Raw genomic sequence first — 27,812 nt, forward strand, 5'->3', positions numbered from 1 at the left:
TGGCTGCTCATGGCTAGCTGACGGATCTGGCTGCTCATGGCTGGCTGACGGATCTGGCTGCTCATGGCTAGCTGACGGATCTGGCTGCTCATGGCTAGCTGACGGATCTGGCTGCTCATGGCTGGCTGACTGATCTGGCTGCTCATGGCTGGCTGGCGGCTCTGGCAGATCCTGTCTGATTGGCGGCTCTGGCAGATCCTGTCTGATTGGCGGCTCTGGCAGATCCTGTCTGACGGACGGCTCTGGCAGATCCTGTCTGACGGACGGCTCTAGCGGCTCCTGTCTGGCGGGCGGCTCTAGCGGCTCCTGTCTGGCGGGCGGCTCAGTAGGCTCATGGCAGACGGGCGGCTTTGCAGGCTCATGGCAGACGGGCGGCTTTGTAGGCTCATTGCAGACGGATGGCTCAGATGGCGCTGGGGAGACGGATGGCTCAGATGGCGCTGGGGAGACGGATGGCTCAGATGGCGCTTGGCAGACGGGCAGTTCAGGCATCGCTGTGCAGACGGCAGACTCCTGCCGGCTGAGGCGCACTGTAGACCTGGTGCGTGGTGCCGGGACTGGTGGTACCGGGCTGGGGACACGCATCTCAGGGCTAGTGCGGGGAGCAGCAACAGGACGCACAGGACTCTGGGGACACACAGGAGGCTTGGTGCGTGGTTTAGGCACTGGTGGTAAAGGGCTGGAGACACGCACCATATGGCTAGTGCGTGGAGGAGGCACTGGTGGTACTGGGTTGGGGCGGGGAAGTGGCGCCGGAAATACCGGACCGTGCAGGCGTACTGGCTCCCTTGAGCGCCGAGCCTGCCCAACCTTACCTGGTTGTATGCTCCCCGTCGCCTGACCAGTGCGGGGAGGTGGAATAACCCGCACCAGCCTATGTAGGCGAACCGGGGACACCATGCGTAAGGCTGGTGCCATGTACGCCGGCCCGAGGAGACGCACTGGTGACCAGATGCGTTGGGCCGGCTTCATGACATACGGCTCAACGCTCAGTCTAGCCCGGCCGATACGTGGAGCTGAAATGTACCGAACCGGGCTATGCACGCGTACAGGAGACATCGTGCGCTCTACTGCGTAACACGGTGTCTGCCCGTACTCTCGCTCTCCACGGTAAGTACAGGGAGTAGGCGCAGGTTTCCTACCTGACTTCGCCACACTCCCTTTAAGGCCCCCCCCAAGAATTTTTTGGGTTGTACTCACGGGCTTCCAGCCTTGTCTCCGTGCTGCCTCCTCATATCGCCTCCTCTCGGCTTTAGCTGCCTCCAGCTCTTCACGAGGAAGGCGATATTCTCCCGGTTGTGCCCACGGCCCCTTACCATCCAGTATCTCCTCCCATGTCCACGAATCCTGTGTAGGTGGGTCCTGTTGCCGCTTTCCATGCCGCTTGGTCCTGTAATGGTGAGTAGTTCTGTCACGATCGTGTGGAGGATTGACGGACCAAAACGCAGCTTTAGGAAAATAAGCAATCTCCTTTTTATTAACGAAGAAGGCAAACGAAACAAAAACACTTAAACACTAAACAAAACAAGAAAACGATCGTGAAGCTAAACAACGATGTGCACACACTGGCTACCAACGTATCACATAGACATCTACTCACAACAAATGAAAGCCTATGGCTACCCTAAATAAGGCTCCCAATCAGAGACAACCGAAATCAGCTGTCTCTAATTGGGAACTCATTCAGGTAACCATAGACTCTCCTAGACAACTAAACATACATAGACAACGCTAGACACATGTACTCAACACAAACCCATATACTACACCCAACAACCCCTTTTCCATAGAAACACCCAAAACCAACAAAACACAAACATTCCCCATGTCACACCCTGACCTAACTAAAATAATAAAGAAAACAAAGAATACTAAGGCCAGGGCGTGACATCTTCAGTCAGTCTTAATTCCCCATCTGTCTAACTGTAGTCTTCTCTTCAGTCAGTCTTAATGCCCCACCTGTCTAACTGTAGTCTTCTCTTCAGTCAGTCTTAATGCCCCACCTGTCTAACTGTAGTCTTCTCTTCAGTCAGTCTTAATGCCCCACCTGTCTAACTGTAGTCTTCTCTTCAGTCAGTCTTAATGCCCCATCTGTCTAACTGTAGTCTTCTCTGCAGTCAATCTTAATGCCCCACCTGTCTAACTGTAGTCTTCTCTGCAGTCAGTGTTAATTCCCTATACGTGTATGCCTACCCCAGCTCTTAAAACCACGTGCGAAATTCCTGTGGTTCCTGTGGTCCAGACCCATTCTGTTCTGCAGACCCATTCTGTTCTGCTGCATGACGATAGTACTTTTGCAGTTTGCTAAGTTATTTGCACCTTGTGTTCTGCCTGCCAGAGGAAGAAGCACAGATTAACTAACTTTTCTTAGTTAAGCCTGGCAGCACAAAACCAAATCAATTGAATCAAGCAAATTGATTGTTATTACAATTATGCTATAAAATAATTTATCTTATCTTTTTTGTCAACCTTTGATGTTGAAAGCAATAGCATGTGTTTGAGCAGTGCAAAGTGATATTTGTAAACATACTGTACAGTATAATTGTAGCTCTTTCCCTCCTTTCATCCCTTCATCTCACAATGGCATAGTAACCATTACCCCAGCATGCTCCCTCCTTTCTCCTTGATTTCCATGGCTGAAGGCTGTATGTGTGTACTTACCTCCTGTGGGGCTAAGAATCGTGTAGCCCAGTGAGTAACCAGTCAAACATTGACACGTTAGAGGTTTATCTGGATCTCTTCCTGGGGGAAAACAGCAGGCTCCTTTGATGCTCTGGACAGAGGCTAGACACTGGCAGTTTACTGATGCTCTGGACAGAGGATAGACACTGGCTGTGTACACCCTCAAAGACCAGGGGAGAATAGAGAGAATGGGGGGAGGGGGGTTGGGGAGAGAGAGGGAGAACAAAAGACATGAAGAAGACGAGGAGAGGGAAGAATAGAGGAAAAAGAGAACGGAGATCGTGATAGATAGAGATGAGAGAAAGAAAGTGAGGTAGAGCGAGAGAGAGATAAGAAAAGAGAGATACTCCCCATAGAGAAAGGCAGAAATCCATGGGGAGTCACTCTTTTGTTGGCGCTCACTGGGACAGGGCTGGTTATTAAAGATGCTTCATCCCATCCCTTCTTCTCTCATCCTCCCCCATCCCTTCATCCATCCTTCTTAGCCTTTATCTCATCCCTCACTCAGTGTAGATTCCTCTAGCCCCTATCAACCCTCCTTTGCCCCAGGCAGGCCCCATCTCCAGAGAGAGAAAGCCTTGGTAATCTGGACCACGGGCCAATTGCCAATTTAAACTGACCCTGAGTCTAGAGGCTGCTTTGCATCTGACTGGAACAGGGTTTTAGGTGAGAGAGTTAAGGAGCTACCTATCTAAAAAAAAAACAGCGTTCAGCTGAAGTGGTCGGAGTGCTATTGTGAGATTTGGTACAACTTTGGTTGCTACCCTCTTCTATTTTTCTCTTCTTCTCTCCTTTCCTTTTGTACTTTTCCTCTCCCCCTGTCTTCTTCTCTCTCTCTCCTCTAACTCTCCCCCTCTTCACGTCTCTTCTCCTCTTTACCGCTCTCCTCTCTTTTCTTCTCCTCATTTACCTTCTATAACGACACAGGGCGAGACCCAGATGCAGACACAGGAGGCAGATGGTTAGAGTCTCTGATATTTATTAAACAACAAGGGGCAGGCAAGAGGCAGGTCGAGGACAGGCAAAAGTTCATTAACCAGGTCAGAGTTCCAAACGGTACAAGGAGGCAGGCAGGCTCAAGGTAAGGGCAGGCTGATTGGTCAGGCAGGCGGGCTTAGAGTCAGGGCAGGCAAAAGGTCAAAACCAGGAGGACTAGAAAAACAGAGGCAAGGAAAAAGCAGGAGCATGGAAAAACACGCTTCTTCCCCACAAAGAAGAACCCTGCGCCGGCAGGGAAGGCAGAAGGGTGAATACTCCCAGTAGCCAGAGAGTCCTCAATGTGCTCCTCCATGACCTTGGTCTCAGGGCCAGACAGGGAATATAGCCAGCCTCGAGGCGGTGTGGTATCTGGGAGGAGGTCAATAGCACAATCGTAAGAACGGTGTGGAGGAAGGGAGGTAGCATGAGCCTTGCTGAAAACCTCCAGGAGGTCATGGTACTCTGCGGGAACAGCAGAGAAATCCGAGGCTGGACTTAACCCTGGAGGTGGACGTTCCGGGGGAGGCTGCGTCGCCTTCAGGCAATGTGAATGACAGAACGGGCTCCAACCCAGGAATGAACCAATGGCCCAGTCAATATCGAGGTTGTGCTTCTGGAGCCAAGAAAATCCCAAAACAACAGGGATGTGGGGAGACTCACTGAGGAGAAGCTGTATTTACTCATTGTGATTTCCAGATACCCGCAGATGAATGGGAACTGTGCTGTGCGTGACTCTTCCAATGGAGCGGCCGTCCAGTGCCCTGGCGTTCTTGGGAACGGAGAGGAGTTGAATGGAGATACCTAGTTCCGATACCAGGATAGTGTCCATAAAACTCTCATCTGCCCCAGAGTCAATCAGCACCCGGAGAGACTTAGACTGCTCTCACCACAGCAGGATCACAACAAAAATTAGTTTGGGTAATGGGAATTAGTGAATTCCCAATCTGGCTCACCAGTGTACTCGTACCTACTAATGAGTCAGATCTCTGTACTGGGCAGGTGGCTATTTAATTCCGCGCAGCACCACAATACAGACAACTGTTGGAGCTTAGCCTACGTGACCGTTCCCTAGGCGATAATCTAGCTCTGCCCAGTTGCATAGGTTCCAGTGTATCCGACAGACCCGTTGCCCATGATTCGAGGGAACTCGGGTGGCATCGGATCTTCTCAGAAATGCAGCCTGGGGCGGAGCTAGCATGTTGGAGTGAACGGTGGTGTGTGAGAGGCTCCTGCAACTTTTTTGCGAAATAATCTAACTTAACCTACTTTATTATAGTTTTTACATCAAACGTTTCTTTCTAATACAACATTGTAACTTTCTGTGTAAAAATGCCGAGTAATAAGCGACCAAAGGACAATAAATCCACATCGGAGGCCTACTCCACACCAAACAACGAGACAGACATGGCGGAAGGCACAGGCAACAACGTGACACTTAAAGAACTTACCCGGGCTTTGGGAGAACTACGTGTTGCTTTAGCTGAGGATCTTAAGGCTACTATTGCTGAACTGGACACCAAAATCGAGAGCACCATTCGAACGGTCGCTTCGCAGGGCCAGAGTATTGTGGACCTTGAGAAAGCTTCTGAATTCAACGCTGGTAGGATCGACGAGTTAGAGAAGCTATGCTCGTCACTGCAGGATAGTGTGCAGAGGCTTTCTGTGAAAGTGGTCGACCTGGAGGGCCGTTCCAGACGTAATAACCTTCGCGCTGTTGGTCTGGCAGAGGGGGTAGAGGCGGACTCTCGCCCCACCGACTTCTTCGCCAAGCTATTGAAGGATGCAATGGGATTGGATGTTTTGGCTTCGGACCCCCAGCTGGACCGTGCACATCGCGCCCTTGTCCCAGTGCCTGGACCGGACCAACGTCCTCGCCCAGTAATCATCTGTTGTCACAGTTTCAAGACCAAGGATCTTATCCTACGCGAGGCCCGAATGAGGGGCAACCTGTTACATAAATTGCCCCCCTTCCGTGTCTATGATGATTACGCGCCCGATGTGGCAAAGCACCGCGGCGGCTACAGAGATGTCATGACCAAACTCTACAAACTCCATCTTCGCCCAGCCTTGCTCTTCCCTGCAAGGCTAAGAATTACCCCGCCTTCCGGTGAGAAGATTTGTCTCTCCTCGGTTTTGGACGCAGAGAAGTTTATCCGGGAACATACGCCAATCCCCCGTACAGGTTAGAGTGCCTTGTCATTGTGTGTTAGGGTCTGCTCATGGAATCGAATCCATACTATATCATAACGGGTGAAACCGTATTGAACGGTCTCAACAAGGCCTACCGAACATGTAAGATGCTGTGGAGGGCGGTCTGGGCTCTCAGTTAAAGTCACTTTCAGTCTGGCTGTGTTCAGAGCGATGCCTATTTGGGATGCCTTCCAGGTTTGATCATTGACACTTTCGGATGAATATACTTATATTCCCCCATTTTTTGTTTTGTTTTGTTATTTATTTTTCAATTCTTACATTTATTGTTATTACAATACCATTTATTTATTGCTTGCAGGGGACTGGGGGTGATGGTTGGGAAGGGGCAGACACAGACACCTGGATAGCAAGTTGATGTTTTGTGCCGTTCTGCCTTTGTTTTAGCCGAGGGCCGCTCTCCCGATTAGATCCCCACCAGCCCTCTGTAGTGTCTGTGTAGGTGTGCGTACATATAATTATTATTTGTACTTTATAATTATTTTCTCTTAGCATTTTACTATTATGTATGTGTATATTTTAAATTAGTGTAGATTATTACTCTGGGGCATGAATGTTTGTGTATGTATGTGTATGTATGTGTATATATGCATATGTATATAGGTATGGGTGTGTGTGTGTGTATATGTATAGATATTTTTAAATATATACTTTTATATGTATTTTTGGGGGGTGTATGTGTGTGTGTGTATGTATGTGTGTATGTACGTATGTATGTGTGTGTGTGTATGTGTGTATGTATATATGTATGTGTATGTATATGTATATGTATATATATATATATATATGAAAACCTTTTTATTTATTTATTTTCTGACTGGGGGGTACGTTTAATTTAGAAAAATTCTTGTTTCCGATCTAACCCACAATATGTAAATGTACTGCTGTCTATGTTGGTTGCTGATGGTTCATGTTTAGACCGGCATTGCTTAGCAATATAATCTTGTGATGCTATATCTTGCTTATCTCAGGGATTGACCCAAGATGACGCTTAAGTGCGCAATATGTTTAAGTTGCAACTTATTCTCTTTAGGTTTATTAGACGCTAATTGAACACTTTATTCGCGGGAGCCTCCTCAGTTCATATGTTAGTAGAAGTTCTAGGATAGTGAGAGGTGAACGTATAGTTTGGATTTTATTCTTGTTTTACCTCTTGTTCGAGGTCGCGCCATGCTTTTTTGGCATCGGCCAGACAATGTGTTTATTATTTTTATTTTTCTCTTTTTTTCTCTCCTATTTGTGTATGCATGTTAAGGGGGGGTAAATAGTGGGGAAAGTAGGGGAACAGGGTGGGAAGTAAAGGTGCTTGCAGGGGGGGAGTGGCTGGCTGGATACTGCTCGGGTGTAGCTGCTACATATGCTGATCGTGATGGTTTGGTGCGCTTTCTTACCTTTTTATTGAGTTACATGTTATGCAGGCCACCATAGGAACTACAAATGAGAGGGGGGCGGGGCTCACATTCACTTCCTGGAATGTCAAGGGTTTAACCTGTTTGGGGTGCAAGCCCGACCTCGGACCAAAAATGACAACAGCTGCAGAGCGCGAAATTCAAAATCTATTTTTTAAAAATATTTAACTTTTACACATTAACAAGTCCAATACAGCATTTGAAAGATAAACATCTTGTCAATCCAGCCAACATGTCCGATTTTTTAAATGTTTTACAGAGAAAACACCACATATATTTATGTTAGCTCACCACCAAATACAAAAGTGGACAGACACGTATGAATTATGATTATGAAGTATGAATTATGATTGAAGTAGCATGCACAACCAACCGAAATAAACTAAAACCAACCTAAAGAGCCCAGAAAAAACGACCTCAGATGACAGTCATATAACATGTTACACAATAAATCTATGTTTTGTTCATAAAAAGTGCATATTTTAGCTATAAATCTGTTTTACATTGATGCTACCCAAAAATGCTAACACATAGCTAGAGTCTGAATCCAGCCGGGAGTAGCCAGAGAAAATACATACACCAACGTCGGCTACTAATTACACCTCATAAAACATTTCAGAAAAACATATGGTGGATAACTAATGAAAGACAGATATCTTGTGAATACAGACAACATTTCCGATTTTTGAAGTGTTTTACAGCGAAAACACAATATATCGTTATATTAGCTAACATCATAAGCTAGCATAAGGCAGCATTGATTCTAGTCAAGCGCTAGCCTAGCATAGTTAGCAGCGTTAGCATTCAACAGTTCGACATATATATGAAAAAGCATCCCAAATTGGGTCTTATCTTTCTTGGTACTCCATCAGAATGTTGTAACGGGGTCCAATGTCCAGTAGAGTCTTTAGTTGGGTTCCAGAACGAAGGATTCCCCTCTTTGGTTAGCTAGCACGGTAGCATTGCTGCGCCAGAAAGCGTTTCTTCAAAAAATTCTTCCGTCGTTTCACATCTAAAGTCCAGAATAAATTGCAATAATATAATTAAAGTATATTGAAAAAACAACCTTTAGGATGATTTTGTGACATGTAGCAAATAATATCGTAGTCAGGCATCATATTCAAAGTTACCTACCTTGTTCCAGAAGCCGAGATCAAATTATCCTTCGCGCCCGGATTTTTATTTTAACTGCGCATGTCTCACAAGAAGTTCTGTTATTCAGTCCAGGGACGAGATATTCGACCCCTTTCAATTCTCACTTCCGCATTACAGTCTAAGGTACGCCTCTGACGTGTCCCTATGGTCCTAAGTCAAATGGCCTTTTATAGAGAAGGTCTTAAAGAGACACATCGCATTTTGGGAAACTCAATTCGGCTGGGAAAATGGCTGTAAAAATATTTCTGTTCGACTTAGAGAAACAATTCAAACCTTTTTAGAAACTACAGACTGTTATCTATCCAACAGTAGTAAATATATGCATATTGGAAAATAAAAAGTTTCTTAGGAGGCCGTTTGAAAATGTGCACACATTTTCCAGTTTTTTCAATATTCAGCGTGCAGCCATAACAGGTTAAACGAACCAATTAAGAGAGGCAAGGTCCTAGCCCACTTGAAAGCACTCTCGTCTGATATTATATTTTTGCAAGAAACCCATCTGAAAAATTATTCTCATAGCAGACTTAAATGTAGGTGGGTGGGGCAAGTGTATCACTCTAACTTCTCTGCCAAAACGAGAGGCACAGCGATTCTGGTACGGAAAGGAATTCCCTTTCTACATAAAACCACTATTGTGGATAAAGAGGGTCATTATGTGATCGTAATAGGAGAGATCCACTCTACTTCTGTAACTCTACTAAATATCTATGGGCCAAACATTGATAATCCCTCTTTTTTCAAAAGTCCTTGCCCTGATTCCAGATATCTCCCATACTAACCTGATCATTGGAGGGGACCTTAACTGTGTGCAAGAACAATATTTGGACAGATCCTCTACCCGGCGAACCCCCACCTCCTATTCAAGTGAATTCTTGAATACCTACATAAAGAATTCTAACTTATTTCATATATGGAGGATCACTAACCCTACGGGTAGGGAATACTCCTTTTACTCTCATGTTCACAATGTTTATACTCGAATTGACTACTTTTTGGTTGATGCTAAACTACTCCCCTATACCTGTAATGTGAAGTATCATGATATTATAATCTCGGACCACAGTCCACTCACCTTGTCCCTGAGATTGGGTGACATCGTACCAAACGAGACGGTCTGGAGGTTAAATCCTCAGCTCCTCACAGAACCAACATTCTGTGAACATCTTAAAGACCAAATTACATTTTTCTTTGATACCAACGACAACACAGAGACTTCCCCAGCATTACTGTGGGAAACACTTAAGGCTTATTTGAGAGGCTGTATCATCTCCTATCAGACTGCCAGGAGTAGGCAAAACAGGGGAAAATTGGTAGAACTGGAGGGACAAATTCACTTACTGGATAGGGAGAATGCTAGACATCCATCTATGGAGAAACATAAAAAAATGACCTCTTTAAAATTTGAATATAATCAGATTCTCTCAGCTAAAATTGCTAAATCTTTTCTCTACGCCAAGCAAAAATATTTTGAGTTTGGTGACAAACCACACAAATTACTCGCCAGACAACTTCGAAAAAATGTGAGTGACCGAATGATTCACAAAGTTAAATCTGCATCTGGGGAATTACTCTCTTCCCCCAAAGACATCAATGACAGATTCCGTCAGTTTTATGAGACTCTATATACATCTAAAGCATATCCTAACCCCTTAATTATGCAAAACTATTTGGAGGACTGTAATCTTCCTGCCCTGAACCAGGAAGATTCTAACTTCCTGAATAAGGAAATATCTCTTGAAGAAATTCGAGAAACAATTAAAGACCCCAGGCCCAGATGGATACCCTGGTGAATTCTATAAAACATTCAGCAACATGCTCTCTCCCTACCTGCACAAACTGTTGGTTCAGGCCAAGGAGGATGGAGCTCTCCCATCTACTTTGGATGAAGCATTCATGACAGTTATACATAAGAAGGGTAAAGATCCAGAAGAGGTAGGGTCATACAGACCAATATCCCTCCTTAATACAGACCAAAATATTTTAGCAAAAACCCTGGCTAACAGGCTTAGCACTTTAATTGGCAAATTGGTCCATTCGGACCAGACCGGCTTTATCCCGAACAGAAACTCATTCTTCAATCTCAGGCGCCTCTTCAACATTATGTATTCTCAGAGGTTACCAAACGTGGACCTTGCCGTTATATCTCTTGACGCCGAGAAGGCTTTTGACCAAGTTGAGTGGTCCTATCTATTCAAAGTCCTACAGAAATGTAATATTGGAGATGGGTTCATAAATTGGATCCAGCTTTTATATAGGAACCCCTGTGTGAGAATACTCACTAACCAATCATTGTCGCCCCGATTTAACCTTTACAGAGGGACAAGGCAGGGTTGTGTGCTGTCGCCTATGCTCTTCACCCTAATCATTGAACCTCTCACTCAGGCGATCAGAACTGATGCAGCAATACACGGCTATAATACTAAAGATACTCTAAATAAGATTTCCCTATACGCAGATGACATTCTCCTCTATGTAACAGAACCCCAAGCTAGTATTCCAGCTATTCTTGATGTGATTAATTTGTTTGGTACCTTCTCGGGATACAGAATAAATTGGAACAAGAGTGAATTAATGCCCATATGGTTACAAAACACCTCCTGGCTAGAACATCTTCCAGTTAAGTTATCTTCAGAAAAATTTACCTATCTAGAAATTGTAGTTACCAAACAATACTCCTTACTATTTAAAGAGAATTTCCCCTCTCTGATGCAAAAAATCAAGACAAACATACAATTTTGGAGAAATCTCCCAATTTCTCTGCTTGGAAGAATTAATGCCATTAAAATGGTCTTCCTCCCACAACTGCTCTACCTATACCAGAACATCCCAGTATTCATACCTAAATCCTTTCATAAACAACTGGACTCAATTATCAATCCTTTCATCTGGGATTATAAAACACACAGGATAGGTAAAATACACCTCTACAAATCCAAAATGGAAGGAGGATTGTCTCTCCCAAATTTTATATTTTATTATTGGGCCGCTAACCTCCGCGCTGTTACGTTTTTGCTGGATGACGCACGTCCGTCACCCAGCTGGCTTAGTATGGAGCGGGAGGAGTGTCACTCCTTCTCTATTGGTGCTGTGATTTTGTCGCCTGTCAATCTGGAGAGGTCACTTTATCGTAACAATCGTATTATACATAACACAGTCCGAATCTGGAAGCAAATTAAAACCCACTTTGAGCTTAGACCAATGTCATTCTTGCTCCCTGTTGCCAGGAACCCCTCCTTTGCCCCCTCTAACCTTGATAACACCTTTGAGCAATAGGGAGAGTTGGGGATAAGTACCATAGGGGATTTATATATAGAAGGGACCTTTGCTTCCTTTGAGTTGCTGAAGGAAACTTATAATCTTCCCAGAAGTAACTTTTTCAGATACCTACAAATCAGAGACTATGTTAGAAAACACCTCCCAACATTTGGGAACGCTAAGCCTTCCATGTTTGACGGATGCATAAAAACATCCCCCACCTCAGGCAAACTGATATCTCGTTTATATGATGCTTTCAATCGGTTAGCACACCTTCTACAGATGCCATTAAGGCAAAATGGGAGGAAGAACTAGGGACTGACATTTCGGTGGCAGACTGGGAAGATAGCTTGGAGTATATCCACACCTGCTCCATTAACTCCAGACATCGTCTCATACAATTCAAGGTATTACACAGATTACACTATCCCAAAACCAAACAGCATAGGATATTTCCTGATACATCCCTTATGTGTGATAAATGTCAGGCTGCACAGGGTACACTACTCCACTGCTTTGCCCTATGCTCTAGCTTGTATGGTTACTGGTGTGGAATTTTTAGGATCCTCTCTGAAGTTCTGGAGACTTCAATTGACCCAGACCCGCTTCTGATAATTCTGGGAGTGTCTGATTCCCTAAACGGATTAACCAACCCTCAAAAACAACTCATCTCTTACAGTCTCATTTCGGCAAAAAAACGAATCTTGTTGTTTTGGAAAAAGAAGGAAGCGCCCACTACCAAATTATGGCTCAGCGAATTGGCAAACACTGTACACTTAGAAAGGATTAGATATATTCTGAACAATAAATTATCAACATTTGACCAAATCTGGCAGCCTTTCCTCTCTTACTTGGACCATTCGGCGCTGTGAATTTGTACTTTTTAACGCACTCTCAATAGTAATATTTTAATCCACCTTTGGGCAGCATGTGCTGGCACCGCCACCCCAGCAGTCGGGAGGGGAATAAGGGGAAGGGATAAAGGGGGGGAAGAAGTGGGGGAGGGATACAGGGGGGAAGAAGTGGGGGGTGACACCTAACCTCTTTCTTTCTACCTGTCCTTGTTCTGTATGTCTTGTTTTGTACCCAGAACTCTGGGTCTTTTTGTTTCTGTCTGCTCTTTTATGTTTAGATAAAAATTGTATACCTGCCTTTTATACCTATACACCATTCCTGTGTGTGTTCAATAAAAAAAATTTGAACGAGAAATGCAGCCTCATTCCTGAGTTCCGGTAGACGCCCATCAATCCTAATGGTAAGGGCGATGAGGGAATCAAGGTCCAAAGGTAACTCCCGGGCTGCTAGCTCGTCTTTTATCTCCTCTGATAGTCCGTGAAGGTAATAAACAGGGCCTCCGGATTCCAGGCACTCTCGGTGGCCAATGTGCGAAAATCTATTGCGTAGTCTGCCACACTATGGGAGTTCTGATTTAATTTCAGTAGTTTTCGGGCCGCCTCTCTCCCAGGCACCGGAGAATCAAACACCTTCCTCACCTCTGCCATAAAATCCTACAGATAATAGCAAACAACGGATTGTTGCTCCCAAACAGCTGTAGCCCAGGAGAGTGCCCTTCCATACATTAGCATAATAAGATACGCTATCTTCGACTGATCCGAAAGGATGGCTGTAGCTCAAAAATAAGGGAGCACTGGGAAAGAAACGCCCGGCAGGTTCCAGGATCCCCAGTATATCGCTACGGAGGAGGTATGCGGGGTTCCCGGGGAAACGGGGCAGGCAGAACAAACCCACCACTGGTAGGTGGGTTACTGAGTGACTGAGTGACTCAGATTCACAGACCTGCTCCATTAACGCCTTGAACCCCTGGTTGTGGCGTTCCGCCAGAGATTGGAACCCTTCCATAAGGTTCTGAAGTAGCTCCTCGTGTTTTTTAATGGTGGCTCTCTGCAGGGTCCCCGCAGGGTCCAACTCTGCTGGGTCAGTCATGACCAGTTCGTACTATAACGACACAGGGCGAGACCCTGCAGACACAGGAGGCAGATGGTTAGAGTCTCTGATATTTATTAAACAACAAGGGGCAGGCAAGAGGCAGGTCAAGGACAGGCAAAAGTTCATTAACCAGGTCAGAGTTCCAAATGGTACAGGGAGGCAGGCAGGCTCAAGGTAAGGGCAGGCTGATTGGTCAGGCAGGCGGGCTCAGAGTCAGGGCAGGCAAAAGGTCAAAATCAGGAGGACTAGAAAAACAGAGGCAAGGAAAAAGCAGGAGCACGGAAAAACACGCTGGTTGACAAGACAAGACGAACTGGCAACAGACAAACAGAGAACACAGGAATAAATACCGTGGGAAAATGGGGAAAACGGGTGACACCTGGAGGTGGGTGGAGACAATCACAAAGACAGGTGAAACAGATCAGGGCGTGACATCTTCTGCTTTGTCCCCCAGCTCCACTACCCTTTACCCCCTCCTCTCGTTTTAATTTCCCTTCTCCTCTCTTTAAAAGATCCAATTATTTTTATTGCGGTGAGATTTGCATCCTTGGCGTCCTTGGCATGTCTTATATTCTTTCTGTGTTAGGTTTCATTATGAAGGAAGTCTCCCCTGCCAGTGCCTCTCAGCTCATATTAAGAGCATTAAAGATTGATCAAGTTGAGAAAATGTACTATCTAGCTAAATCTGGTGCAATTGCATGTTGTACATGGTCCCTAACAAATAAACAAATACATAATACATTCCTAGAAAGAATGCACTACAAGAATACTCACAGGTTTTGTTGATTTTACTTGTCTACATTGTTGTTGAAAAAAGAAAGTAGTCTGCTGTGGGAAATGACCTACAAACTACGCTCTCGTGTCTTGATGTGTCTTGATGAAGCTTTGTGCTGAGAGCTATGCCGTGCATGATTTTTTTTATACAAGAAGAGAAGAGGTAGAGTTACCATTTGATGTTTAATCAATGCTCAGACTTAATCCTTTATGTACAAAGAAAATATATTTATGAGCATGTCAAAACAGCCAAGGTCATCCTTCGATGTATGAAGGAAAAATAAACCAGACCTCTAGAATTTTGGGGGGCATTATTGATTGAAATCTCTCTAATTTTCCCTCAAACCAACCCTCATCACTTAAGATGAAACGTGGAGCCTCTTGGCAGTGTTGTGTTGTTTGGAGTTTCAGAGAGCTGCTAACTGCCTTCTGTCTGTCCTGTGGTACTGCAGATATAGAGTTCACCAGAAGATCGATACTGGCTGAGGCCTGCTATCATAATCTCACTGGCCTCTGTTACCTCAGCAAAACGCTCTTCTTTCCTCCCTCCTTCTCTCCCCCTCTCTCTTCCTACTCTCCGACTGTAATGAACAATAAAGTCAAGGTTTTAGAAAAGCATAAGGGAGAGAAGGGAAGTCCTCTGCTCTGAGAAGAAGGGATAACATTGGAGATGAAGAGAGAGAGAGAGAGCGAGAAAGCGAGAGAGAGAGAGCGAGAGAGAGAGAACTCTTTTGCAATTTCTGTGTGTCTTTGATTGCATTCCCCATGGATTATCTCTTCAATTGGGGCTATGAACAGGAAGGGTGCAGACGACTCAGGCGAGAGATAGTACTTTGTCTGATGAACTGTTTTTGTGTTGTAAACACTCTCAGAATACAAAGCAAAACAATGATTTGAAGTGAAAAGTTTCTGAGAAGTTTCTGATTGCCATCAGATGGAGTGTTTTTACAACACAAACACACACTCAATCTGGTTTATATAGAATCTGGCAGCAGGTAAAGTAGGCCTACTCTGCAATGACTACCCCTTACCCCCTCCTTACCCCCTAGCCTTACCCCCTACTCCCTCACTGTCCTACACTCCCCCCTTGCCAACCCCAGTCAGCAGAGTCAGCCTTGGCACCATGAGCCTTTGCACCCTGTACACCCTGTACACCCTGTACAGTAGCTGCTGTGGGTTGGATGTAGCACTTCCTTGATGAATCACCTGCTCTCTGTCTGCATTGTGTTCACATCCCATTGTGTTGCCCACGGTGATGGATGATCACCTGGGTTCTAGTCCTCAGTGTTCCTTCCTTCCTGTCCTGTTTCTCTCTCTCTCTTTCTCTTTCTCTTTCTCTCTCCCTCTGTTCTATCGTTAATAGAATGGCCTTCAGAGAGACATGATGTTTTAAATGCTTCATTAGTAGGCTATTTCCTCTGACACAGAAAATCTAAACTGGAACACAGAGGCAGTCTAGTTTTTCAGAGAGTGTTGTGGATCGAAGCATTAGGCAGTTATTGCTGGACAAGTTCTGTAGTAGCAGTAGCATTGTTCACATTCAATGTGGAGTGCAGTGTGTGAAATAAATAGCAGATATGCCATGAAACATTTTTTTTTTTGCTATAATGAAGACATCTGGAGGGACAAATTCGGGAATAACTCCTCTATTTAAATGCATGGAATAATACAGAGGACTGAGTCAGTGGAATGGGGGCACATAATAGAGATACACAGCACACTCAATAATAACTTGGACTGGTCCATTAAAGGGGCTGAGAGGGGTGATGGGGTTCGGAAACAAATGGTTTGACCCTGGATGATGGTCAATGTTGACACTGATAGTGGCTAATTGACTGTGCCCTGTGTATACTGAACACCTTCATATTTGATGGCATACATTATGGTGAGACTACAGTCTCTGTGGAGTTAGGATGTTTTTCAGTCAATTAAAACGTACCTGATTAAGATTTTAAATACCCTACCTACATGTTGACTGACAGCTCTGCTCTGATGACTGTAACTATCTGGGACTGTAGTGAAACAGACACATATTTTAATATGACTTCAGGGCCAATTTCTTGTTAGAACCTTTCATCGGCTTACATCAGCCAGACATCAGTCAGAATTCTAAATGTCGCAACAACAAAAAAACGGTCAAAAGACATTTCAAACAGATACAGATGTTTCTGCTCTCTGTCTCTCCTCATAATGTCCTAGTCTTATGAAGGAGTCCCAAGACAGTATCTACTCTAGACATAAAGTGTGGCTCTCTTTATGCAAAATAGATGCTATCATGTCTGGGTGTCTGGGGAGAAGAACACTGTTTTGGATTCTCTCTCTCTCTCTCTCTCTCTCTCTCTCTCTCTCTCTCTCTCTCTCTCTCCTCTCCTCTCTCTCTCTCTCTCTCTCTCTCTCTCTCTCTCTCTCTCTCTCTCTCTCTCTCTCTCTCTCTCTCTCTCTCTCTCTCTCTCTCTCTCTCTCTCTCTCTCTCTCTCTCTCTCTCTCTCTCTCTCTCTCTCTCTCCTCTCTCTCTCTCTCTCTCTCTCTCTCTCTCTCTCTCCTCTCTCTTCCTCTCTCTCTCTCTCTCTCTCTCTCTCTCTCTCTCTCTCTCTCTCTCTCTCTCTCTCTCTCTCTCTCTCTCTCTCTCTCTCTCTGTCCTTCTCTGTTTTTCTCTCTCTCTCTTATCCCGATCTCTTTTTCTGCCACCCTTCTGTTTCTCTCTCCCTCTGTCTGTCCTCTGACCACGCTCTCTCTGTCTCTCCCTAACACCCACCTTAGGGTAACAATGGGCCTCTTAGTAGTAAAGACACACACATGGTCTCTGCACAAAGGCTCATCTCTTGGTTATCAAACAGTACTGAGGACAGTGTAGTGAAGCGAGAGGGTGGGCAGAGAGAACATGCATATCTCCAGATTCAAATCACTTTAAGTCCCAAACACTGAATGCCTGCATGTGATTATGCCCTACAGCTGCTTTCAGACCAGTAGATACTTCTGAGAAGCAGCTTTTCTTTCTAACTAAAAAGGGCTGTGTATCAGAGACCTAAAGTTGAGAGCTGATAATTAGAATAAATGTCAGCACACTAGAGATTATATTTCACTTTAAGAGAGCTATTTCGTCTGCAGAGCACAATGAGGCTAAATAATAGCGTTGTAATGGGTGTTTAATGTTTTAAGATTTTGGTTTTAGACTTTGCATCGATGCACTGCTAGGTATTCTGGCCCATTTGATGTCTTGGCACTGAGGTACTGGGGTGTGAGAGGTGGTAAATTATGCCAATATATTACTGGTTTTAGGAAAGATGGATAATGTTCACTTCATATTTTATTATAGTAGCCGTTTTTGAAAGTGGAATAAGTATGAGTATTGAATCTCTTCTGAATTGTTCTATTTATATTTGATTATTATAATACATTTGAATGAGTAATGATTTGTTTTATTGAATCCGTTAGTGCCCACAAAGCTCTTTCATAATATTATTGATTATGTTACCTCATCATTACTATCTAATACCATATCACAGACGAACCAGAGAATGATTGTGTTTGAGTTAGACCAAACTTTTTGGTATTTCCCCTGTAATTTCTAAGAGCACGTACTGCACACACATAGCCTACTCATAGGGACAGCCAGTGCTGTGCAAGCTGGGTTGGCATGCTGAGCTGCTAGTGCTTATGTGTGGTTTGTGTCAGAGGAGCACTGTCCCTAAAATAGCTAGCTTTGGCCTGGAATGTCATCTGGCACCCTGACAGATACAGCTGAGTGGAGGCCACGCACACACGCACACACACAATCCACCACCTTCTGCCTCCCCCCACTTTATGCTGGGCCTCTATCCTATTTTCTTTTTCCTTCTCATGCCCCCTTCTTCCGCCTCCTGTTCCCACGTGAACCTGCCAGGTGTGTGGGTAATAATAATTATTATTATTATTTGGGAGGTGCTTATATTTTGTCCTGTTACACACAAGTGTGTTTTCTTGCATATCCCAACTCTCCCTGAGACACCCCAGGGAGTGAAATTAGCACAGGGGCACAGCAACAGATTTTTTCATCTTGCCGGCCCCGGTATTCAAACCAGGAACCTTTCAGTTAATGGCCCAATGCGCTAACTTCTAGGCTACCTATGCGTGTGTGCGTGTGCGCGTGCATGCGTGCAATATCTCTACTTCCTGTTACTTCTTTTAGGCCATTGGGACGGTGGAGTTAAGGATTTCTCATAAAAACCACTGAGGAGAATTTTAGTCCACTGTTCCTGTCTGAGGAGGAAATTAAAGACTGTTTCTGCTGAGGGGTTTCAACTTATCCTCTCTTTCTGTCTGCACGATATACAGCTGATATACAACTTTCAATCCTGAATCAGATGGAAACATTATAGTAATGTGTTTGGTATAGTTATAACAGGTTCTTCATGTAAAAGGTGGTTCCAACTCATTAGGCTACCTTCCCCTCGTTTCGTCCTTATACAAAGTTGAAATATAGAGTATATTTAAGATGAAAACATGATTTATTTTCTATCCTAAATTTTTTTTATCCATACAGTATAAAGTTCCCTCAAGTAGTTTACCATATTGTAAAAATAGAAACTGCTCTCCATGATTTACCTGGCTAAATGAATGATGGGGAAGGTGGTCTAGAGTTACAGTGAAACATACAATTACAATGGGACTTATAGCTAGCAAGTGGTTCATAAACTTCCGGAGTGGTACATTAAGTTACAGCGGTACAGTAATTATTACAGAAACTTTCCATTCACTCCCTAATCTCTGGAGTGGCGGTAATGGCTGTTCTCCTCCTCCGTCCGTCCATCGTTTCACTGGCTTGAAGCCAGCAGTCATTTCATTCCATTACTACAGAACCTTTATCAATGAAAACCCCCTGGAGGACCAGAAGTGAAATTACAGTTGAGGAATCAGAGTGTATTGAATTCTCATCCTTAGAGGATAGGCCTAGGTTTTATCTCCTAATTCCTCTCTGCTAGTAAAAACGTGAAAAGCATCTCAACATTTCCTTCCATGTAAATCACATTGACATTCAGTTCTGTGCTTGCTCTCTCATGTCTAAGTATCCCTCATTTTCTCCCCTGGTGTAAATCACATTGTCATCCGTCTCTGTGCTCGCTCCCTCGTGTCTGGAGTGAGCCCTGGTGGGTGGGCGAGTTAATTGAATTCAGTGTTCGTATTTAACGTGCACTGGTACACCGATAGGATGCGGTCTGCTGTGTAGGATGTATTCATTCAGCCTCTGTGTGGGTCGATGAACCACAGCCATATAAATGAAAGAGGTTGGTTGTGGTGGCAAATACTATACCACCTGGTCAAACAAACTCAAGACTGGAGGAAATAGTCTACACCGTATTTAAAACAATGTGATGTGGTATACCTGCCTACAGGAAAGGGCTATTGTAGAATGTTGTCATTGTTCATTATTAAACTGTTGTCTACTGCTCAAGTGTCAGTTTATTGAGTGTTTCTTAAAGCTGTTTTATTGTTGGTTTACAATGTTGTTAATGAACAATTCATATTTTTTTGCCCAATGTTTAATGTTCTCTTCATTTAATGCCTATGTGTTTCCATTGTGCCATGCCGTTTCAGTGTCTGTTTCTAATGCAGTTTATCACCAGTATCGTGTGTTTCTAATGGTATTTTTGTGTTGACAGGAGGCGGAGTGGCACTGTGATGAGTTCACTAAAGGAGCCTGCTTCAGTCGGGGGAAGTCAGAGGTGAGGCCGTTAACACACTCATCCCAACATGAAACAAACCCACTCATAACTCAGACTTAACTTAGACTTCACTCAAACTGGAGAAAACCCCTCATGGACAACAATGTGTGATTTATGTCTGAAGTAGGATTTAGTGGGTTTAGTACACACCTTTTCATTTAAACTGACTATACACAGACACTGTTTTCCTTTCTTCTGTTTGTGTGTGTATGTGTGTGTGTTTGTGAGTGAGAACAGTGTATTTAAATATCACTCCACAATAATATAAAATACAGATTTTTTAAACCACATTGTGGACCGCTCAAATAGAGTTGAGACACTAAACACAATCATGGTCAAACATGGTACATTACATCATCTATACACATGTATGCATAATTATTGTATTTTATTAATGAAATACATTAATGAATGAAAGGACAATTAGGCACTTAAAAAGAAATGTCTCTGTTGGAGGATTTTATTTTATTTAACCTTTATTAAACCGTTGGACGATAAGATGGCAGGTTTTGGCTCAGACATTCACACGGCTCAGACATTCACACGGCTCAGACATTCACACGGCTCAGACATTCACACGGCTCAGACATTCACACGGCTCAGACATTCACACGGCTCAGACATTCACACGGCTCAGACATTCACACGGCTCAGACATTCACACGGCTCAGACATTCACACGGCTCAGACATTCACACAGCTCAGACATTTTTCTTAATAACATTTCCCATAGTTTATTATTTTCATCAAAACCATTAAAATGTTCATTTTGGCTGGACAGCTGACCAAAAAGATCCTCTCTAATGTTGTTGTACCACTCACAGTAAAGATAATCTCTAATGTTGTTGTTCCACCCACAGTAAGGATCATCTCTAATGTTGTTGTTCCACTCACAGTAAAGATAATCTCTAATGTTGTTGTTCCACCCACAGTAAGGATCATCTCTAATGTTGTTGTTCCACCCACAGTAAGGATCATCTCTAATGTTGTTGTTCCACCCACAGTAAGGATCATCTCTAATGTTGTTGTTCCACCCACAGTAAGGATCATCTCTAATGTTGTTGTTCCACCCACAGTAAGGATCATCTCTAATGTTGTTGTTCCACCCACAGTAAGGATCATCTCTAATGTTGTTGTTCCACTCACAGTAAAGATAATCTCTAATGTTGTTGTTCCACCCACAGTAAGGATCATCTCTAATGTTGTTGTTCCACCCACAGTAAGGATCATCTCTAATGTTGTTGTACCACTCACAGTAAAGATAATCTCTAATGTTGTTGTTCCACCCACAGTAAGGATCATCTCTAATGTTGTTGTTCCACTCACAGTAAAGATCATCTCTAATGTTGTTGTACCACCCACAGTAAGGATCATCTCTAATGTTGTTGTACCACCCACAGTAAGGATCATCTCTAATGTTGTTGTACCACCCACAGTAAGGATCATCTCTAATGTTGTTGTACCACCCACTGTAAAAAAGAATCTCTAATGTTGTTGTTCCACCCACTGTAAAAAATAATCTCTAATGTTGTTGTTCCACCCACTGTAAGGATCATCTCTAATGTTGTGGTACCACCCACAGTAAAGATCATCTCTAATGTTGTTGTACCACCCACAGTAAATATCATCTCTAATGTTGTTGTTGTACCACCCACAGTAAAGATAATCTCTAATGTTGTTGTACAACCCACTGTAAAAAATAATCTCTAATGTTGTTGTTCCACCCACTGTAAGGATCATCTCTAATGTTGTGGTACCACCCACAGTAAAGATCATCTCTAATGTTGTTGTACCACCCACAGTAAAGATCATCTCTAATGTTGTTGTACCACCCACAGTAAAGATCATCTCTAATGTTGTTGTTCCACCCACTGTAAGGATCATCTCTAATGTTGTTGTTCCACCCACAGTAAGGATCATCTCTAATGTTGTTGTACCACCCACCGTAAGGATAATCTCTAATGTTGTTGTACAACCCACAGTAAAGATCATCTCTAATGTTGTTGTACCACCCACAGTAAAGATCATCTCTAATGTTGTTGTACCACCCACAGTAAAGATCATCTCTAATGTTGTTGTTCCACCCACTGTAAGGATCATCTCTAATGTTGTTGTTCCACCCACTGTAAGGATCATCTCTAATGTTGTTGTACCACCCACCGTAAGGATAATCTCTAATGTTGTTGTACCACCCACCGTAAGGATAATCTCTAATGTTGTTGTTCCACCCACAGTAACGATAATCTCTAACGTTGTTGTACCACCCACAGTAAAGATCATCTCTAATGGTGTAGTACCACCCACAGTAAGGATAATCTCTAACGTTGTTGTACCACCCACATTAAGGATAATATCTAATGTTGTTGTACCACCCACAGTAAGGATAATCTCTAACGTTGTTGTACCACCCACAGTAAAGCAAGGAAGGCATGAACTTCTGTTTCAATGTAACGATCTTTACAAAAAATACATACACGTTTATCTAGGGGAGTGTTTGTGTATATAAAATAACTATCTTCAAAGTAATAACTCGGGACGTCGGGTTTGAAATGAAAGCTTCTTTTAGTAATACTACTTGTTCACGTTACATTTAACAACTTTAGATTCTACAAAACAATAAAAGAAAGTTGCTAGCGAAAGTCAGGATAATCACTTGTCACTTGTACGTAACTGGTGTGTTCTCTCTCTACTTCCTGTCGCAAGGCATTCTGGAACTTGCAGTCAAAAGGGTAATCCAATACTAACCTGTCACGCCCTGACCGTAGAGAGCTTTTTATGTCTCTATTTTGGTTTGGTCTGGGTGTGATTTGGGTGGGCATTCTATGTTTTTTCCCCTATGTTTTTGTATTTCTTTGTTTTGGCTGGGTATGGTTCTCAATCAGGGACAGCTGTCTATCGTTGTCTCTGATTGGGAACCATACTTAGGTAGCTTTTTCCCACATGGTTTTTGTGGGTAGTTATTTTCTGTTTAGTGTTTTGCACCTTACAGGACTGTTTCGGTTTCGGTTATTCCCTTTGTTATTTTGTTATAGTGTTCAGTTTTCAATAAAAAGCATGAACACTTACCACACTGCGCTTTGGTCCGATTCCTCTTCTTCAGACGACGAAAACCGTTACATAACCAATACAACAAAAATATGTATGTAGTTCTCTCAATCTCCAACACATGAATTCTAATACAATTACCTATGTAAATAACTGTATAGAAAATATCTTTAGATACAGCTCAATGAATTAACTGTAAACTTTAACTCTGTAACCCATTAAAGTTAAAACAGTGTATCGACCAGTCTTAATAGCGAGAGGGCCCACTCCAAATCAACAATTTGCAAAATAACTTTGATATTGCTTGGATAAACAGTACGTACATTGGGTTCTGTCCCAAAATAACATTCAAAAAGGTAGTAGGTGCACAGTTTGTTACTTTCAGGTGTGGGTAACACTTTCTGTGAAGCCCATATGCACACTGCATTATACAGCATTAGACATGCACTCGTAATGCAGTATAAGCATAGTTATAGACACACATAAAGACTCATAAAGACTCATAATATACCAATAGACATAATGCATTATAAGTATCATCATAATCACTTAGATTATGCACACACACAGACACAACTGTGATGAGTTCACTAAAGGAGCCTGCTTCAGTCAGGGCCAATCAGAAGTGAGGCTGTTAACACACTCATCCCAACATGAAACAAACCCACTCATAACTCAGACTTAACTTAGACTTCACTCAAACTGGAGAAAACCCCTCATGGACAACAATGTGTGATTTATGTCTGAAGTAGGATTTAGTGGGTTTAGTACACACCTTTTCATTTAAACTGACTATACACAGACACTGTTTTCCTTTCTTCTGTTTGTTTGTGTGTGTGTGTGTGTGTGTGTGTGTGTGTGTGTGTGTGTGTGTGTGTGTGTGTGTGTGTGTGTGTGTGTGTGTGTGTGTGTGTGTGTGTGTGTGTGTGTGTGTGTGTGTGTGTGTGTGTGTGTGTGTGTGTGTGTGTGTGGTTTTCCTGCATACCCTCCTCCAAATAACATGCTTTATAACTGAATGTGACCGTGTGCTGAACTGCAGGGGCCTCGTGGGTATTTCAGTTTTTTGGTTGAAGTCTGAGAGATTTGCCTGTGTGTTTATCCCTCTGTGGAAGGTGGTTAGAGGCCTATAACACATACAACATACACACACACACAACACATAATAGGTGTGCAGAAAAACCTCTCTCACTCTGATTGTCATACTGAATTACAGACTAAGCTACCTTAGTCCTAAGGAATTGTTTTTCTTGTTGTTGCTTCTGAAGATACATTCCAGTAATGTACAGAACACTAAGAATAGCATTAAAGATCCTTCTCTGCATATTTATTTTTTTCTCTCTTTTTCTCTCTCGCTCTCTCACTCTCTCCCTCTCTCGCCCTCTCCCTCTCTCGCCCTCTCCCTCTCTCGCCCTCTCCCTCTCTCGCCCTCTCCCTCTCTCGCCCTCTCCCTTTCTCACTCTCTCCCTCTCTCGCCCTCTCCCTCTCTCGCCCTCTCCCTCTCTCGCCCTCTCCCTCTCTCGCCCTCTCACTCTCTCGCCCTCTCACTCTCTCACTCTCTCCCTCTCTCGCCCTCTCCCTCTCTCGCCCTCTCTCGCCATCTCCCTCTCTCGCCCTCTCACTCTCTCACTCTCTCCCTCTCTCGCCCTCTCCCTCTCTCGCCTTCTCCCTCTCTTGCCCTCTCACTCTCTCGCCCTCTCCCTCTCTCGCCCTCTCACTCGCTCACTCTCTCCCTCTCTCGCCCTCTCTCGCCCTCTCACTCTCTCACTCTCTCACTCTCTCCCTCTCTTTCCCTCTCACTCTCTCGCCCTCTCACTCTCTCTCTTCATCTCTCCCTTTTACTTGGCAGAGTTGGGGGTTTTATTACTTATTCCGCCGCACAGCAATATACCGTAACTTAAGTTATTTCACAGATACGGTGTCTCCGCCTTGAGTGAATTTACAAGTGATTGTGCTCTTTAAAGCCGGTGTCTGCCTCTCTGTACCGCCTTTGATTTATTTCCACTAGGAGAAGAAAAGGGACTTAAATTGACTTGACGGGAGTCGATCGGCAGCTCTGTCTGGTTTGTCATTCGAGAGCCGTGCATAACTGTCTCCGTGTTAATATAAGGAGCCTGAACGTTTGTCAGGAAGTTTTCAACACTGTGACACAAGACACACATTAAAATCAGCTTCTTATTTGCTGGGGGAACAACCTCCGTGCGGAGTTGAGTTATACACACAGGCAGCCACACTACAAAAGGCAGACACACACACTGAGACACACAAACACACAGCGAGAGAGACACACACATATACAATGTGCTTAGTACAGGAAAATGAATCGTTTTACGAGTTAACCTCCATCTTGATAGGGGGAAATAAAATATACCCGACTTCTACCCCTCCCTCAGACACACATTTACTGCTCCCACTAACCCTTCAGCGGTCCCTTGTAACACTCCTAAATCAGGCACCACTGATAGAGAGAGAGGTGGAGGAGAGAGTGAGAGAGCGTGAAAGCGAGAGAAAGGAGAAAGAGAAAGGGAGATAGAAGAGCGAGAAAGAGAGGAAAAAAGAGAGTCAGAAAGGGTCTCCGGGCATCTCTAGTACACCAGACTGATTTACTGGCCCTAAATCTGAACGAGGGCCCTCAGAACCACAAGCCCCAGGTCCCTTCAGACGGACTCAGGGGAACTTACCATACACATGGTTTATTTTAAGACTCCAGTCAGACAATGCAAAAACACACATCCACCATGTTCTGACAAGACTTCTCACTGCTAGCATCGTGTTAGTGTTGTGTGTTTTTAACAAAGTCCCCTGACAGACTGAGCAGTGTGAATAGTGTTGGGGGAAACAGAGGTCGTGTTGTTACACTGTTTCAATCAATCACATTTTATTCATTTTTTATTTGTATAGCACTTTTCAACCCGGGCTTAAAGCTAACCCCCAAAGGATTAGCCAAGGCAACAGAGGCAAAGAAAAACTCCCAATACAGATGTAGGATCTTCATTTGATCACCCTGTTGCAGGATAACTTTCCTTCAGTGCAGGACATTTAAAACATGAGGTTTAAAAAGGCTTCTGAAGTTTGTAATTTCCACTTTGAAATTTTAGACTTGATTTTCCCTTGCAAAAAATGTATCAATCCCTACATTTCCTGTTGCTGCAGGATTATTTTCCTACTGTAGCAAACTGGCTTGAATTAAGATCCTACATCTGTAGGTACTCTAGGGCTGCAGCTTCATTATTCAGAGTTAGTGCAATGTTTGGATGTGACTGGCTAATATTTACACATAAACTTTCTTATCTTGCATATGTGATTATTTTGTATTATATGTAATCTTTGTGTTTAAAAAAAATCTTCTTCTACCTTTTTTGAGCTCTCGTTGAAGAGAAATTCCAATGTATGTACTTACAAATGGTAAATACTTGAAACTTGGTTAAGGTGTTTATTCCTGTGTTTGTGTCATTCTATTAGTGCTAATGTTAGGTGTGCTGTTCTGTCCTCTCCACAGGAGGAGTGTCAGAATTACATCAGAGTGCTGCTGGTGAATGGAGATAGACTGTTCACCTGTGGAACCAATGCTTTCACACCCATCTGCACCAACCGCACTGTAAGAATCTAATCATGTCTCTTCTATCATCTCCTCTCCTTTTTTCTTCTCTCCTCTACTTTACTTTCTTATCTGCAACTATCTTCTCTTTTCCCCTCTTCTACTGCTCTATGCTCCTCTACTTACATTTACATTTACATTTTAGTCATTTAGCAGACGCTCTTATCCAGAGCGACTTACAGTAGATTGCATACATTTTATTACATTTTTACATACTGAGACAAGGATATCCCTAACGGCCAAACCCTCCCTAACCCGGACGACGCTATGCCAATTGTGCGTCGCCCCACGGACCTCCCGGTTGCGGCCGGCTGCGACAGAGCCTGGGTGCGAACCCAGCCCAGCCTGGGCACGAACCCAGAGACTCTGGTGGCGCAGCTAGCACTGCGATGCAGTGCCCTAGACCACTGCGCCACCCGGGAGGACTCTCCCTCTTCTACTGCTCTATGCTCCTCTACTTCTAGTTCTACTCCACCTACTGTATATAAACCTGCAGTTTAACCTGAGGGAAGTGTGTGGGCTGTTGGTTATATTATATGGTGTGTAGGTGGAGGGAAGGACAATGTTTTTATTTTATTTTTAATTTTGTTAGCAGCAAATGCAAAGGTCACCGTCTCATAACGACTAATCCGTCAGAAATACATATAGTATAAATGTCAAAACATTATTACGATGGTATTTCATCAGCCCTGTTATAGGAGAACACATATTTACTCTGAGTGGGTCTGCTAATATAAAAGATAAGTGCTGCATAGCTATAGGGAGAGCAAGAGAGACAAAAAGAAGGGATTGAGTGTGACAGAGAGGGAGAGAGAGGAGGGGATCGGGAAAGGGAAAGAGAGAAGGATCGAGTGTGGCAAAGGAAAGGAGAGAGTGGGGGGATCAGGCGAGAGGGAGAAAGAAAGGGATCAAGAGCGACAGAGAGGTAGAGAGAGGACATGATAGGGAGAGAGGAAGAGAGAGAGGCATCGCGCAGGAGGGAGAGAGGTGGCGGGAGAGAGAGATCGCGAGGGAGGGAGAGAGAGATCGCGAGGGAGGGAGAGAGGGATTGAGTGCGACAGA

At 43.8% G+C, this 27,812-nt stretch overlaps 1 protein-coding gene across 1 annotated transcript in view; it reads left to right on the forward strand.

Annotated features, from left to right (window-relative positions):
• Window positions 1-27,812, forward strand: part of sema5a (sema domain, seven thrombospondin repeats (type 1 and type 1-like), transmembrane domain (TM) and short cytoplasmic domain, (semaphorin) 5A) — a gene marked incomplete in the record, with an annotated part of 225,206 nt that overhangs the window by 77,058 nt on the left and 120,336 nt on the right. Inside the window, 2 exon segments of the mRNA XM_055881523.1 lie at window positions 20,048-20,110; window positions 26,652-26,750. Coding sequence (XP_055737498.1) covers window positions 20,048-20,110; window positions 26,652-26,750 — 162 coding nt within the window.

Source organism: Salvelinus fontinalis, chromosome 25, assembly GCF_029448725.1.
Source record: "Salvelinus fontinalis isolate EN_2023a chromosome 25, ASM2944872v1, whole genome shotgun sequence".
NCBI classification, from domain to species: domain Eukaryota; kingdom Metazoa; phylum Chordata; class Actinopteri; order Salmoniformes; family Salmonidae; genus Salvelinus; species Salvelinus fontinalis.